This window comes from Chelmon rostratus, chromosome 12 (genome assembly GCF_017976325.1).
Source record: "Chelmon rostratus isolate fCheRos1 chromosome 12, fCheRos1.pri, whole genome shotgun sequence".
Classification (NCBI taxonomy): Eukaryota; Metazoa; Chordata; class Actinopteri; order Chaetodontiformes; family Chaetodontidae; genus Chelmon; species Chelmon rostratus.
This window is the reverse complement of record NC_055669.1, coordinates 6832042-6846478: the sequence shown is the minus strand read 5'-3', so window position 1 is coordinate 6846478 and position 14437 is coordinate 6832042. Positions and strand designations below refer to the sequence as shown.

General features: G+C 42.5%; 2 protein-coding genes across 2 annotated transcripts; both read left to right on the top strand.

Moving 5' to 3' along the window:
* The first annotated feature begins 2522 nt into the window (after nt 1–2522).
* xirp1 (xin actin binding repeat containing 1) lies at nt 2523–11620 on the top strand. The gene is made up of 5 exons (XM_041949836.1): nt 2523–2646; nt 4955–5106; nt 5315–5356; nt 6584–11050; nt 11484–11620. Exons 4-5 carry the CDS (start codon nt 6584–6586, stop codon nt 11484–11486), a joined length of 4470 nt encoding a protein of 1489 aa, XP_041805770.1. The 5' UTR covers nt 2523–2646; nt 4955–5106; nt 5315–5356; the 3' UTR covers nt 11487–11620.
* LOC121615473 (xin actin-binding repeat-containing protein 1-like) lies at nt 11496–13793 on the top strand. The gene has a single exon (XM_041949837.1). It carries the CDS (start codon nt 11975–11977, stop codon nt 13568–13570), a length of 1596 nt encoding a protein of 531 aa, XP_041805771.1. The 5' UTR covers nt 11496–11974; the 3' UTR covers nt 13571–13793.
* The last annotated feature ends 644 nt before the right edge of the window (nt 13794–14437 follow it).

Here is a 14437-nt window from a genome sequence, read left to right as displayed (position 1 = left end):
GGAGCATAAACTCCAGGTAGTAAATCTTTTTTTTTTTTTTTTTTTTTAATTTTCATCATGAGTAATAAACATGACAACCTTCAACCTTTGAAATAACATAACCGTCCAAAAAGACATAAAACATGAATCACTGCTTTCAGGAAAGCTGTGTGGACGGTCGATGGCGAGGGCAGGAGAGCAGGAAGAATGTGGCCCTCGGGGGATCTGGAAGAAGATCCAATATAGCCAGGAGTCGCTCCATGGACTGCCTCCCTCAGAGGGAGCCTACAGGCACCAAAGCCCTGCGTGCCCTGTTTGAGTCCAAGGCCACCCTGCAGCAAGACTTCAACAGCAGCCCTCGGCTGAACTCAGCAGCTGCTACTGGCAGCAAGACAGGGAGAGACTGCCCTCTGCAGGACCGGAGAAGTCACAACACTCCTTTGAAGGCTACAGCCATTCAGGTGTGTGAGTTTAGTATGTGTGCTCTTATTTTATGCATGAGTCAGCATGTTGCACCTACCAGATTTTTGCTATATTGTGATGCATGCCTTGTTTCTTTATATCATAGAGTCAAAGCCACGAAGCAGCCTGTAAGAAGGCAAATCAGGTACACATAATGTTAACATCATTACGTAACATAATGCTCATCCAGGTGCTTACAGATGTATAAAGTGTTACCACATCTAACAGCCCAGGTCGTTCATTAAGTTCATGGATGCAGACAATAAATATAAACAGCCAAACACTGAACAGAGAGATTTCAGGGACTGACAACACCTGCACTGTCTGACAAAAACAGGAATTATGGATTCTGTAGCTGCAAATGTTTTAAAAGGAATAAAAGTGATTCATTTTCCCTCTTGCCAAGAGTGAAACTTGTTGATCGATACCACTCTCATGCCTGTAAACTAAATATGAAGCCACTTAGCTTAGCATAAAGAGTGGAGGCAGGTGGTAGCTGCTAGCCTGCCCTGTCCAACTGTAACAAAATCGACCTACCAGCACCTCATCAGTTAATATGTAATATCTCATTTATTTAACCTGTACAGAAGTTCAATGTAAAAACAAGCATTTGCATTTCTTGGAGAGCTGCGTGCTTTAGATTAATGGATACTGGCAGGTACAATTTTTCAAACTTTGGACACAGTCAGGCTAGCTGCTCCCCTCTGTTTTCAGTCTTTATGCTTCACTAAGCTATAGTATATAATATACAGGCAGGAGGTGCATCAATCTTCTCGTGTTACTCTCAAAGAAAAAGTGAATACATTTATTTCCCAAAATGTCAAACAATTCCTTCGAGCTCCCATCGGCAGACCACTTTCCCAAACAGGACAGTAAAAAGAGACATCGTGTGCCATGACACAGAAACACCCAAAATACTGTGTTGTAACTGTCCTCACAACACTATATGTTGTTTATCCACAGAGAACCACCCAGGTAGGAGGAGGAAGGACCACAAATGGGCTCCCAGAGTCTTTCGACAGAACATCCAGATCCTCACAGGGTGAGCAGTGGTGCTGGATTTCATGTTTATAGTCACTGGGATCTGATCGGGCAGATTGGTGCCAGGGTTCCCTCAAAGGCATGAGATCACTGTTGTATTCTGGTGCCACAGTTCACAATCAGTTGTCCTCCCTTTATAGGACTATTGAAATGAATGTTTGTGTTTCTACTGGTTCTTTGTAACGTGTATGTGTATGTGTCAAAAGACTGCATCCCCACACATCCAGTGTATCATATGAATCTAGACTAAGTTACCATGGAGTAAAAACTGTCTGGATCAGGGTCTCTGGGATTTAAAGTGTCACCATGAATTTCCTGACAGAGTTGACGAAACACTAACCTCTGTGTCCTTTGGCCATGGGGGCTGCAGGGAAACAGCTAAATAAAGACAAGGATGCAGCAGTGTAAAAGCATAACTATGTGTTTGGCACACATGCTTAAGATAGGAGTGAGGCTGTCGCTGATGGCCCTGACCGTGACGCAGACCTTAGCCTTCTGAGCCATGCCTCTCTGTCCTGCAACTGATATTACTTCAACATATCATAGCTGACACTTTGACACTGTGATGTGTCTCATGTGAGTAAGACTCAGGAAAGGACAGTAAGTGGACATCTAAGGTGAGAATTTAAATCATTGTAGTCAACACATATTTCAATCACTAGAAAATCATGTTCTGGTCTACTAGCACAATCTAACAGAATATATTTGACAATACTCATATGTGAAAGTTGCCTTTGGAGCCTTATCAGTGTTCCACTTTATCAAAATGGGACCATCAAGAAGTGTTTTTTTAAATAACCAAACACCCATTGACACACATACTGCAGGTCCCACCCAACGCCCGGTATAGTGGGTGACAATGTAGCTATGGGAATGGGAGGTGGAGGGGTGCCCCAGTCCCTCGCTGACTAACAGAGGTGATTGACTCAGCCGAGTAGCAGCAGCCGCCAGCCCACCCTCCCAAAATAGCCAAAGTCTTCCACTGGGGCAGCGGACTCTGATAAAAATCAGCTGTCACCGAGGCCACAGGACTAGAAAGAGTTCAGTCACAGTGAGCTGAGAAGCAGAGAGGAGCTCTGAGAGAGGAGACAGGCTGTATCACACATCACAGGGCCTGAAGAGTCAGTTATCAAACACAAGGGAACGACGCCGGATGGCATTTTAGTGAGTATGACTATTAACTTTATTGAAATGGAAGAAACATGTGTAGCTAATGTAAAATTAATACAAGCGCTATTGTATAATAATGACTGAGAAAAGCAACATGAATGTATGCATTGTTTTATATATTAGTACTTTATTCTGTCCGATGTGATTCCAATTCTTAAAATAGTGAAGTAAAATGTGGATGGATGCTCTTTACTTGATCTCAGCAAATCAGTATTTTAAATATTAAGTTAAATCTTAATATTTAAAATACTGACTGATGAGTCACTGAGAAACAAAAGACTCATTAAACAGATAACAGTCTAGAAAAAAATATTCAATTACAGTCTTCAACCAAAAGAAAAGAAAAGAAAAGAAAAGAAAAGAAAAAAGAAAAGAAAAGAAAAAAGTAACCACCATGATCTGACTCCATTCTGCTCCTGTTTATGGTTATTTCTTTGTGAACGATGTCAGAGCTAAACAAGGTCACAAAGTGTTGTGACTACGCTCTGGCATCTTCATTAAGTCTTAAGTGGCTATCACTTCTCAGCCCGTTATCCTTAGAGGCGTCTGGAATGGGAGGTCAGACAACAGGGACACTCACTCATAAGCTTCCCTTCTTTCTATCATCAAAGGAGCGATGATGAAGTTTGAAATGAGAAGGAGCATACCTGTCCTAAAAGCAACAAGGAAAATCAGACAGAACTTTAATCTGCCGGTGTACCACACAGTGGTGTGTGGTGTTTTGCGGGCCTGAGGCCCCCCAGTATGAGCAGCCTTTTTGGCATGCTGGTTTTCATTACAGTCTGTGAATGTGGCTACAATCACCAACAGCTGATGGTGGTGAAGGTGGTGGTGGTGGTGAAGAACAAATACCAACTGCATTTCACCACCATTTGTACAGCTGCCAGCGGCCCAAAACGCCCCCGCATTACCGTGCCGCTAATAGCTCCTCTTCATTCCTGGAGAATGAAGGCAGATCAAAGAGATGTCAGCAGAAACTGAATGTGTGGGAATCACAGAGGAAGGTATCAAGAGTCGATGGAGCTCAGTGTGTTTGAGTCACTTTTGATCTGGTACCAGCTGCATTTTACAAACCAGTTTCACTAGCTACTGACACCAGCGTGTGTGAGTGTGAGGGTGCTGATAAGTGATGAAGTTGACCTCTCAGTTTAGTGGGTGAGGACTTCAACAGGACACGCATGGCACTCGGTTGCCTCATTCTGTCTGCTCACCCATCTATGAAAATGCTTTAAGTCCGGGCTCGTGAGAGGCGCCAGCTTGCTGGTCCATCCTTTTGTGCTGTGAGGGCTTAGTGTGTGAAAAGGGGAGGTGTGTTCAAATCTGGCCATTAGTTACAGCTGGATGGCAACACACTGGGCTGTTGACCTCTAGCCATATTGTTCATAGTGCTGTTGTTGTTGAAACATTTTCTGAACTTATCCCATCTACCATACTGATCGCACTCACGGCGATCAACTGTTTTCAGCTAGTACGTACTGAGGACTTATGTTTTTTTCTTGTAACTCATTGAGCCGCATTATTGCAGGGTAAACAAGCTTCAGGTGAAATAATGCACACCAAGCTGAGATCATTTTCATGTTTTTTACAGGGGCAGGCAGTCACATTCCTTTGGTCAGGTGTTGATGGCTTGATGGCAGAGAGCTCTCACAAACAATGTGAAAACAATCTGTGTCGCTCCAGCTGAGCTAGCAGTTGCTGTTTTTTTTTTCTTCTTGGGCGTCATGGTCAGACCATGGCATGCAGTGTGGTGAGGGTCGCAGGCAGCAGGCAGGCTGTGTGGGCCTATTTGTTTTGTCAGCACCTGGGATGAAAGCCTCCATAAACGGGCTCGTTTGTAACAATATTTGACTTTAGCACAATAAATCATACAGAGGTTCATTAAAACAGTAAGTCCCACAGGCTGCTCGAAACCACTGTTAGTGTGCCACATACTGGAGGCCTGTTAGGAAGCTACAACTGTGATAACAAAGGTCCCAACATCACTATAAATATACACACTATGAACATAACTATAAGTAGACACACACACACACACACACACACACACACACACACACACACACACACACACACACACACACACAGTGTTATCATTAAACTTGTTGCTTGCACTAGACACACTCTGCTTATTTTGGGATACACCGGAGGCCTACTTTTACAAGTGTTTGCCAAAGAATCTTAACTATCAAAGGCGATACCATCTAAACATTCTTTCACTTCACTTATTGCTATCTTATTGAGCATATTTTCTAAATATTTCTGGTAGATATGAGGCTGAATTTATTTTTCTTTTCTATTGCAGATGACAAATATAGTCCACCACTGACGACGGGGGGCTCCCCAACAAGACAAACCAGAGACAGGATATCTACTTCCTCCACCGTGAGAGACAGATCAGCTCTCTATCTGTCAAGAGCAGCAGCTATCGACTCCACAGGAGGCTCAACACAGCCAGTGAGTTCCTGAAATGCCTCTCATTCCTCCCTACACACTGAGGTCAAGGGCTTCAAAAGGGAATGGCCACTATGGTCTGTCACAATTGGAGCGACTCTACATTTTACAATAAATCTATTTTGTACTTTGAATGTGTAGCACATGTGCAGCACTGTGCTGACATATACATTTAATCTAAATCATGCTTTATTGTTCTGTTGTTCAACAGGAATTCATTGGTACTCCAAGAACCAGGGCTAAAAGCAGTAAGGTACTGTATACTTTTCTTAGCATCCTACTACAGTGTGTGGGTGCTGTTTGTGTATGTGCTCTTAACTCACTCTGATAATGCTTGTATGACCAAAGGTACTGTTAACCTTTGACCTTGTGTTTAAGAAGTAACACAATACTAACACATGGCATTTACATTTACATAAAAGACCTTCAGAACAACTTCAGTGTTTTATGTACAGTGCCATATTGTTTTCCCATGGCCTCAGCATTTCCATCAACAAACACTTAATACTGATGTAATATTCATTTCTGCATAATCAGACCACAGTATTCCTTGAAACAGTTAAGTACAGTACCATCAACAGGAGAGGATCAGGTTTTTCGACTCACTTTTATTGACACTCAGATCAGACCATGGTTAGCATTCCAGATGTCTCTTAAAACCTGAAAGTTAAAATCTCAAAATGTACATTTCCGGAAACAAAAAGGTAAACTGATGGCTGTGTGACCAAGACATATGGACACCAACATGAACACCTTTAAAGCTGCTATATATATATAAGTTTTATTTTTACAATGGATCAAATGACTTTGTCTATGCAAAAGATGCCACTCATGGTGACAAACTCACAGACAACTAGTTATATCTGTTCCCCTCAGCTGTGTTTCAGCTCATTGTCTTTGTTTTGGTTTTTAGTCCTGCAATTTTACTTTTTTGGTCCAGTTGCTTCATTCTCAGCATTGTTGTTTTTGACTGTAGGCAGCTGTTTCCAGCAAAAGCCACCGTGGCAAACATAATGCAGCATATAGCAGCTAAATAGCCAGATATTTCCCTCAGGAGCTGGTGGAGACCGAAAACAGAGCTAAAAGGAAAGTGAAAATTGAACTTACATTATTCGGATCATCTGCTCTCCTGATGTGGCCAAAAATAAATCAGTGCTGATTTAATGCAGATTCATATTTCCTGGTGTTTATGTAGACAAATGAGGCAGGAATGTAGTTATTAATATAAGTTAGTGTATGTACATTATAGACTAGGTGTGTATGTGACGTCTGCTTACTAACAGCTATGAAGTGTTTTAATAACCCTGGTGTGACAGAGGATGCTTTGCTGTGAAAAACATCAAGCGAGCATAGAGAAAGGTAAAGTATGGCTTCACTTGCTAAAATGCATGCCATTCTAATATTTGTACATACTTTAACTAATACTGTTCTTGATTACTGAAACCTGACAATATTGCTCCCATCTGTCTTTCATTTAAAGATGGCTGAAGCAGCCAGGAAAATCACAGTTTCACAATCATCTCATGATGAGGACGATCTGCCTCCCCCCCCACCTCCTCCCGTACCACCTAGACCCCTCGACTATGAAGGGCCTTCAGGATTAAGTAGCCTCCCCCTCCCACCACCCAAAGAAACCTTCTCCACATTCTACCAGCAACGGCAAAAGAGTGAGCTGAAGAGGCTATTTAAACACATCCACCCAGACCTACGGGCAAGTCTTGATGATGCTGTGGATGATGAGATAATGAAGGCAGTGCAGTCAGAAAACACTCAGGCAGCAGATGCAGCTTATCCGGGCGAAGTGCAGTCCATGAGGTGGATCTTCGAGAACTGGACTCTGGACAATATTGGGGATCCTCATGCAACCAAGAAGCTGCTGTATGAGGAGGAGTTGAAAGGTGGAGATGTCAGAGGCACCTCCTCTATGTTTGAGCATATTGACAGCACCGAACAAATGTCTGCCAAAAGACAGACTTCTGTCAGAGGGGATGTGAGAACATCAGTGTGGCTATTTGAGACGCAGTCCTTAGATTCTCTTAATCAATCAAAAACAGAAGAGGGTGAACTAGTCGAAGCAGTGCTGAAAGAACCCATCCAGTCCGGAGATGTGAGAGGGGCTCGGCTGCTTTTTGAGTCTCAACCACTGAGTGACTTAGGACGCTGTAACTCCATTGAAGACCATAGCTTCCTCAAACTAAGATCTGAGCTTCAGGAGCAGAAAGGAGACATCCAGAAGACTGTAAAACTCTTCCAGGCAGAACCCTGCTGTGCCATCAGGGACAACAGTGGCAATATCCATGAGATTAAATCCATCTGCAGGGAAGAGATCAACAGCAGCAATATCAGCACTGCTCGTTGGCTTTTTGAAACCCAGCCTTTGGACCTGATAAATAAGGGAACTGATGGGGTGAAAATTATCCGGGGTATATCTCTGGAAGAGGGACACAGAGGGGGGGTTGACCAAAAGAGGTGGATGTTTGAAACTCAATCATTTGACACAATACAAGAGGTTGTGGGTGTGGACAAGTTTGAAGGAACAGTGGCTGAATGTGCAGGAGAGGCCGATGTCATCAACAAGAGAAAACTCTTTGAGATGCAACCCTTGGCAGCACTAAAAGGAGACTCTGCAGAAAAGTCCTTGGAAAAGGAAGAAATTATTGGGGGAGATGTCAAGACGTCTCTGTGGCTATTTGAAACTCAGCCCATGGAGACCCTTAGTGATAGCTATGAAGTAGGCCGTTTGAAAAAAGTTACCCTTTCAGCTGATGAACAAGGAGAAGTAAAAGGCAAAAAACAAATATTTGAGAGCTGCAGTATTCAAAAGAACACCTCATTCAGGGAACAAGAGATTGAAAAGGGGGATGTCAAGGGATTCAAACATCTGTTTGAAACAATTCCTCTGAGCAAAATTGCTCATTCTGATGAAATTATGGAGAAGGAGAAAGCTATTACAGCGGGAAATGTAAAAGGTAACAAAGCAATGTTCGAAACAACTCCTTTATATGCGATAAAGGACAGCTCTGGAAACCTCCATGAGGTCACCACAGTTAGCCGAGAAGAATTCATCAAAGGGAAGGTCCAAAACTACAAGTGGATGTTTGAGACCAAGCCTTTAGATGAGCTTGCAGAGGGAAAAGGAAATGTTGAGGTAATCAAAGGCATCACCAGACAGGAGGATAAAATGGTCAAGATGGCAAAGTGGCTTTTTGAAACCCAGACAATAGACGGGATTCATTCCAAGTTTAACCAGTCAGAGCACAACACTTCTGTTGAAGAGGAGCCTCAGAAAGGTGACGTCAAGACCTGTAAATGGTTATTTGAGACACAACCAATGGACATTTTGTATGACAAAGCAGAAAAAGTAAATGATAAAGAAGCCATTGACAATGCCAATGTCAAGTCCATTACTTGGCTTTTTGAATCACAGCCCCTGGACAGCATCAAAGATGGCGAAGAGTACAATTTGAAGCTATGCAGCACCGTACAGGATTCTGTTAAATCAGAGGTTGGTGTTCAAACAGTCAAGCATCTTTTTGAGACAGAAACCTTGGACAGAATAAGAAAGGATGCAAATTCTGAACACAATGTAAGATGTGTCAGCCAGGTCAACTTTCAGTCTGGAGATGTCTCACGAGTCAAAGAACTTTTTGAATCCCAGTCCCTTGATGAAATAGGATCAGAAATGGTGACAACAACATCTGATGAACAGAGCCAAGATGAACACATCGAAAAAGGTTCAGTGCATACATTTACTTGGATGTTTGAGAACTGTCCCATGAACCTGATCAATAAGGACAACAATGAGGTAAACACTCAGAGAGACGGTGGTGCCAAGAGTGGAGACGTACAGAACAAAAAGTTTATATTTGAAACCTCCTCACTGGACAAAATCCAGGAGCAACCCCTTGAACAGGAGGTCGACTCTGAGGAACAGCCCCTGAGCAATGTTGACGTAAAGTCAAGCACCATGATGTTCGAGTCCCTGCCACTGTATGCCATCAGAGACAAAGATGGCCAGTTTCATGAAGTCACAACTGTGAAAAAAGAGGAGGTAATGAGTGGCGATGTAAGAGGAGCAAGGTGGATGTTTGAGACAAAACCCCTTGACGCCATTAAGGCAGAGAATGAAGTTTATGTGATCCGAGCTGTTACCCAAGAAGACGTCAAGAAAGGAGACGTCAAGTCAGCAAGATGGAAGTTTGAGACACAACCTTTGGACTCTCTTACCAGCCGAGATGAGCCCTCTGTCAGGGTCATTGAAGACCTGGGAAGTAGTAATGTGCAGCTCAATAAACAGATGTTTGAATCTGAGCAGTCATGCAACAAGTTTGTGCGAATGGTTAGTGTCACTGATGTCCAGCATGGTGATGTCAGGACCTCCACCTGGCTCTTTGAGAATCAAACCATTGACAGTTTGAAAGGGGAACCTGAGGAGCAAGGTCCAGTAAAAACAGTGCACAGAGAAGATAGCCAGAAAGGAGATGTCAAACGCTGCACTTGGCTGTTTGAATCACAACCACTGGACAAAATCAAGGAGTCTGAGGATACCGCAGTGCAAGGTAGAGGAGGGGAGGAGGAGATACCAAAAGCTGATGTCAAGTGCACTACCTGGCTCTTTGAGACCACTCCACTGGACAAAATCACTGCCAACAGTGTTGCTGACACCTTGTCCGAACTGTATCAAATGACTTTTGTTCACTCAAGTGGCATCATAGTAGAAGCAAATGAGAGTAGAAATGTTAAGATGGCAAAATATCTATTTGAAAGCAACAAAGGTGTGCAAATCCAAAAAGAAGAGGTTGTTGGGGGTAACATCAGGAACATCATGTTACAGCTCTTACTCAAACCAACTCTGAAGCCCCAAGTTAGCCTTCTTAGAGAAGTGGAGAAGGGGAAGGTGAATACCACCGTAGTAGAACTTCCAGTCTACCAATCAGCCACAACTATCAACCTTGAGAAGGATCAAAGAATACAAAACATTGTCCAGATGATTGATGACTTGCTTGTTCAAGATAAGGATTTGAAAAAGGGAATCATAATGCAAGAGACTGGAGATGGACAAGCTGAGATGTCAGTTTATTCACTCATCTGCAATTCTGAAACCAAAACTGAGAGTCATGTTAGAGAGAAGGGAGATGTAAAGTCTACAATTGGAAATCTGTTAGCTACTGCTGGTAGTCAGAGGACAGCAGCATCATGCAGAGTGGATGAAAATGAAAAGGGAAATGTGAATTTGTACAAAAGTTGCATTGAGAAAGGAGATCTGCACTATCTGAAAAGTCTTCACACTGAGGCATCAGGAGATGAAGTTGATCACGGCCTTCTGGCTGAGGAACACACTGATATAGTTCAGGGGGATGTGAAGGAAGCAAAGAAAAGTCTCTGTCAGCAAAAAGATCAGGTAGAGCGAACCATTTGTGACGTCTTGCCAGGGGACGTGAAGAACACCAAAAAGGTTTTTTCATCTGAGTGCTCTTTCAGTGTTGACAACTGTGTTCCAAAGGAAGAAATTATCCCTGGTGATGTCTTATCAGCAAAGCAACAACTTGCAGTCCAGCCACCCATCATAGTAGAAAAAGAGGACGTTGTGGCTGGCGACATCAAGGCCACAATGCTGTCATTAGAACGTGCAAAACAACAGAGCATGTGTGTGGAGCGGGAGGTCATTAAACCAGGAACTATCTATGACATGGACATGTCAGCTCAAGGTCCTGAAATAGAAGGAAGCCAATCACAAAAAGAGGTCATCATATCAGGAGATGTGAAAGCAGCTAAAAAGTCCCTTGAAATGGCTAAGCAGCAAAGCATGCATGTGGAGCGTGAGGTCATTATCCCTGGAAAAATATACAATCTGAATGTCATGACACAGGAGGAAAGCTCCTCAGCAGTGGCGCAATCTACACGTTCGTCTTCCTCCAGATGCCAGCAAATCAAGACTTATCCAAAGGTCAGTGATGCAGAGAAAGATCTGGAAAGCCATGTTTCCTTTGAGGCTTGTCAACAAAGTGCAGTTATAGTTAGTAATTGTGCTCCAGAATCACTGCCACCTTTTGTAAGTGTTGAGTGTAATGGTCAGACAACTGAAGATGAGACAGAAGGAGTTATCAGAGGAGATGTGAAGGCAGCTATTAGGTCTCTCCAGAGTGCAGCAACAGAGCAGAAGCTCATAGATAAAGAAGATGTTGTAAAAGGTAATGTCCAATTGGCTCTGCAATCTCTTGAGAAGTCTAGTGTAAATGTGTCCAAAGGAGACTATAAAGCTGCAATGATATACAGAAATTCAGGGAGGGCTTGTTCAGGGAGGAGCGAGACTGTTCACAAGCAGTGTGTTGTGGTGTCTATGCCTCCATCTGACACAAAATTGTCTCCTTCAATTTCAGTAACCTGTGAAGGACAACCATCCATTACAACACAGAATTCACCACCCAACCCTGTAGTAAATGGAAACTCTAAATCATCCACCTCGGAGAGTGTAACTCCACCTCCACTCCCTCAAAGGACAAGTGAGAAAACACAGAAGCCGGCCTTACCGCCAAAGCCACAATGGGCAAAATCAGTAGTTGTGGAGGAACCAACTCCAGTTCCTGAAGTCACTTGCCCCATTAACGACAACATAAAGAGTGCAGCAGTTCCTCCCAAACAAAGCAAACAGTTTCCTACGCCTGCTACAGATAAACAACAAGAAACCACAAGACATGTGAAAATAAGTAAAGAGACCTTGCATAAAACACACCACCAAAACTGTGTTGATGAAGCAGTTCAAGATTCAAATCTAACAACTGAATGTCTGCCAATAAACTCAAAGGATGAGGAAATTAAGAAGAAAAAGAAAACAACACCAATTACGGGGAGTAACTCAGACTGCCAAGTGATGATGTCAAACAGCACTGAAGTGGAAATGGAGAGAAATGTAATACAGAAAATCAATGCAGCCGAGGAGATTCAAATGTGCATGAAGAGTTATGCAGAAGACGGTAAACATGAAATGAACACAAGCTTACAGGCTGCTCTACAGAACTTTGAAAGAAAGGAAAGAGAGACTCTGGACAAAAGAACCCCTTTGTTGTCCAAGAAGGTAAAAGTAATAAATGATAACGTTAGTGAGTATAAACAAACCAGTAAAACCACTGCCCCACCACACAAATCACATCCCAACAGACAACACAGCACTGATGGCACACAACAAACATCAAAGACCAAAAGTCTGGTTGATGGATGCCATATAGAGCAAAATGAAATGCAACCCAAAGGTGAGGAAAAAGTTGTCTTAAGAGAGAAGAAAGTAAAGGAGACAGATGTTGAAAGAAGACAAAGGCTTTCTGTCCACAAGGAGGAGATCATGAAAGGAAATGTGAACGCGGCAATGGAAATCTTTGAAAATCTGAGAAAACGAGAGGAACTCAAAGGAATCCTGTCTCAAGTGCAAGAGATAGAGGGACAGACCAGCAGTGCAGACGATAGCTCCTTGAAGACATTATATGACAATGTCCCTGCTTGGATGGAAACACCAACTAGAAATGCAAAGCAGTGTAAAACGGAGGAAAAGAAAGTTGAAGTAGAGGTACAGGACGATGATCTAGAAAGCATCTCCTCAGTCGAGACTGCATTTGAAGATCTGGAAAAGGCAAGCAAGGAAATAATGAATCTGAAGGAACAAACGTTAGCAAAACTTCTTGACATTGAAGAGGCGATTAAAAAGGCTTTGTACTCCGTCTCCAATCTGAAATCTGAGGCGGACATTGCTGGGCTGTCAGGACTGTTTGATGAATCTTTGAAATCTGAGCAAAACTTTCAACCTGCCAACAACATCAGGAAGATAAGTATCGTGTCAAGCAAGGCCAACTCAGGTCAAATCAAAGATCCATCTGATGTGAATATGCAAACAGCTTCAAATTCAGGTCCTTCTAAACAAGAAGTGCCCAGACAAGTGCACACAAAGCCTCTCGTCAGACAGTCGTCTTCCCAGTCTTCCCCGTCATTCATCTCCATTCACTCAGCTGCCAGAAGGCCTGCTGAACAACCAAAGTCGCCAATGTCAACATTTAAACCAAAAACAGAGAGCAATCCTCAAAGTTGCCATGATGCAAATGCCGAGTCTGCTGCCTCTGAGCCCTCAAAAACTTGTTACAGTCCCGCACAACGCAAGGTCAGCGTACTCGAGGTGAAAACTGTCCCAGAAGAACCTGCAGGAATAATTGGCACAAAGACCGTCAGTGAAACATACGAAGAGACAGACGGCTTCGGCAATGTGTTTGTTTCTTCTGTGACTTCGACATTTGTCACCAAACAGTCTGACAGCAAATCATCTGCACTGTTTGAAGTAGTTGGGAGTCCAGCTAGATACGAAGTCATGACATCCCCGTTAATTCGAAGATCTGGTCGCCCTTTTGAAGATAATGTGCCAGGCAACGCCAAGGAGGAAGGGACGGTGTTTGTAACATTTAGCCAACCAAAGGAAAAGCACTAAGAAAAGCCACAGAGTGCATCCCCCACTCCTTCAAGTTGTGTATTTATTACAATATGTTTTCATGAAAAGAGTTTGTTAGTCATAAAATTGGTCTTATGAAATCATGAAAATGTTGACTTTTAATTAAAAAAATTGTCTTATAGATTTTATACTGTCACCAAATGATTAAGCGTTAAGTTCTTGTTCTTAAATCTAAACATATAGTTAATACTTGATGTTCTGTTGTGTAAATTGTGAAATAAAAAACAGTTTAAAATATGTGATTGGAAAAAGTGATTTATTTTCTTCACACTGGTTTCCCGTTATTAAAATGTTATAGGTTGATGTTTTGATCCCTCCAAAAACTCATAGCCACAATTTGTCATTTTATGGGGGATACAAACTATTTCTTGGCTACGAAGAGATGTCAGGCAACAAGTGGAGACACCAGGAGGTTATGTATTTCCAAAAATATTGTATAATTCCCTCCTCTCTGGTCCATTATTGAAAGACATATTGTTAAAATGTGGGCAGGAATATCTTCAATGATCGCTGCCAGGGTGTATTTTCACGACACGCTAGCAAGATTGTGGATGCACAACAAGTCACACATTCCATGATTGTAGTGGATACATGTAATGAATTCACACTCTTACCTGAAATGTCTCAATGCAGGCAGTTTTGGTCTCACACCATATCTATTTTCAGACCTCTGGGCTACCAGTTTCACTCTAGCTATTTCAGTTCAGAGTTATTTCAAAGTCCTCTCTTTCCACCTCCTACCATTAGTTGATTTGATTGTCCTTATTCAAATGTTTAACATACAGTAAAATCTTTGTTACCTTAAACTGAATTTGTTTTATCATCATAGTTCCAGTTACCTGCCAA

Bases quoted from the DNA above. Each gene is read 5' to 3' on its own strand.
- xirp1 (XM_041949836.1), top strand. From the start codon at position 6,584: ATGGCTGAAGCAGCCAGGAAAATCACAGTTTCACAATCATCTCATGAT.
- LOC121615473 (XM_041949837.1), top strand. From the start codon at position 11,975: ATGATGTCAAACAGCACTGAAGTGGAAATGGAGAGAAATGTAATACAG.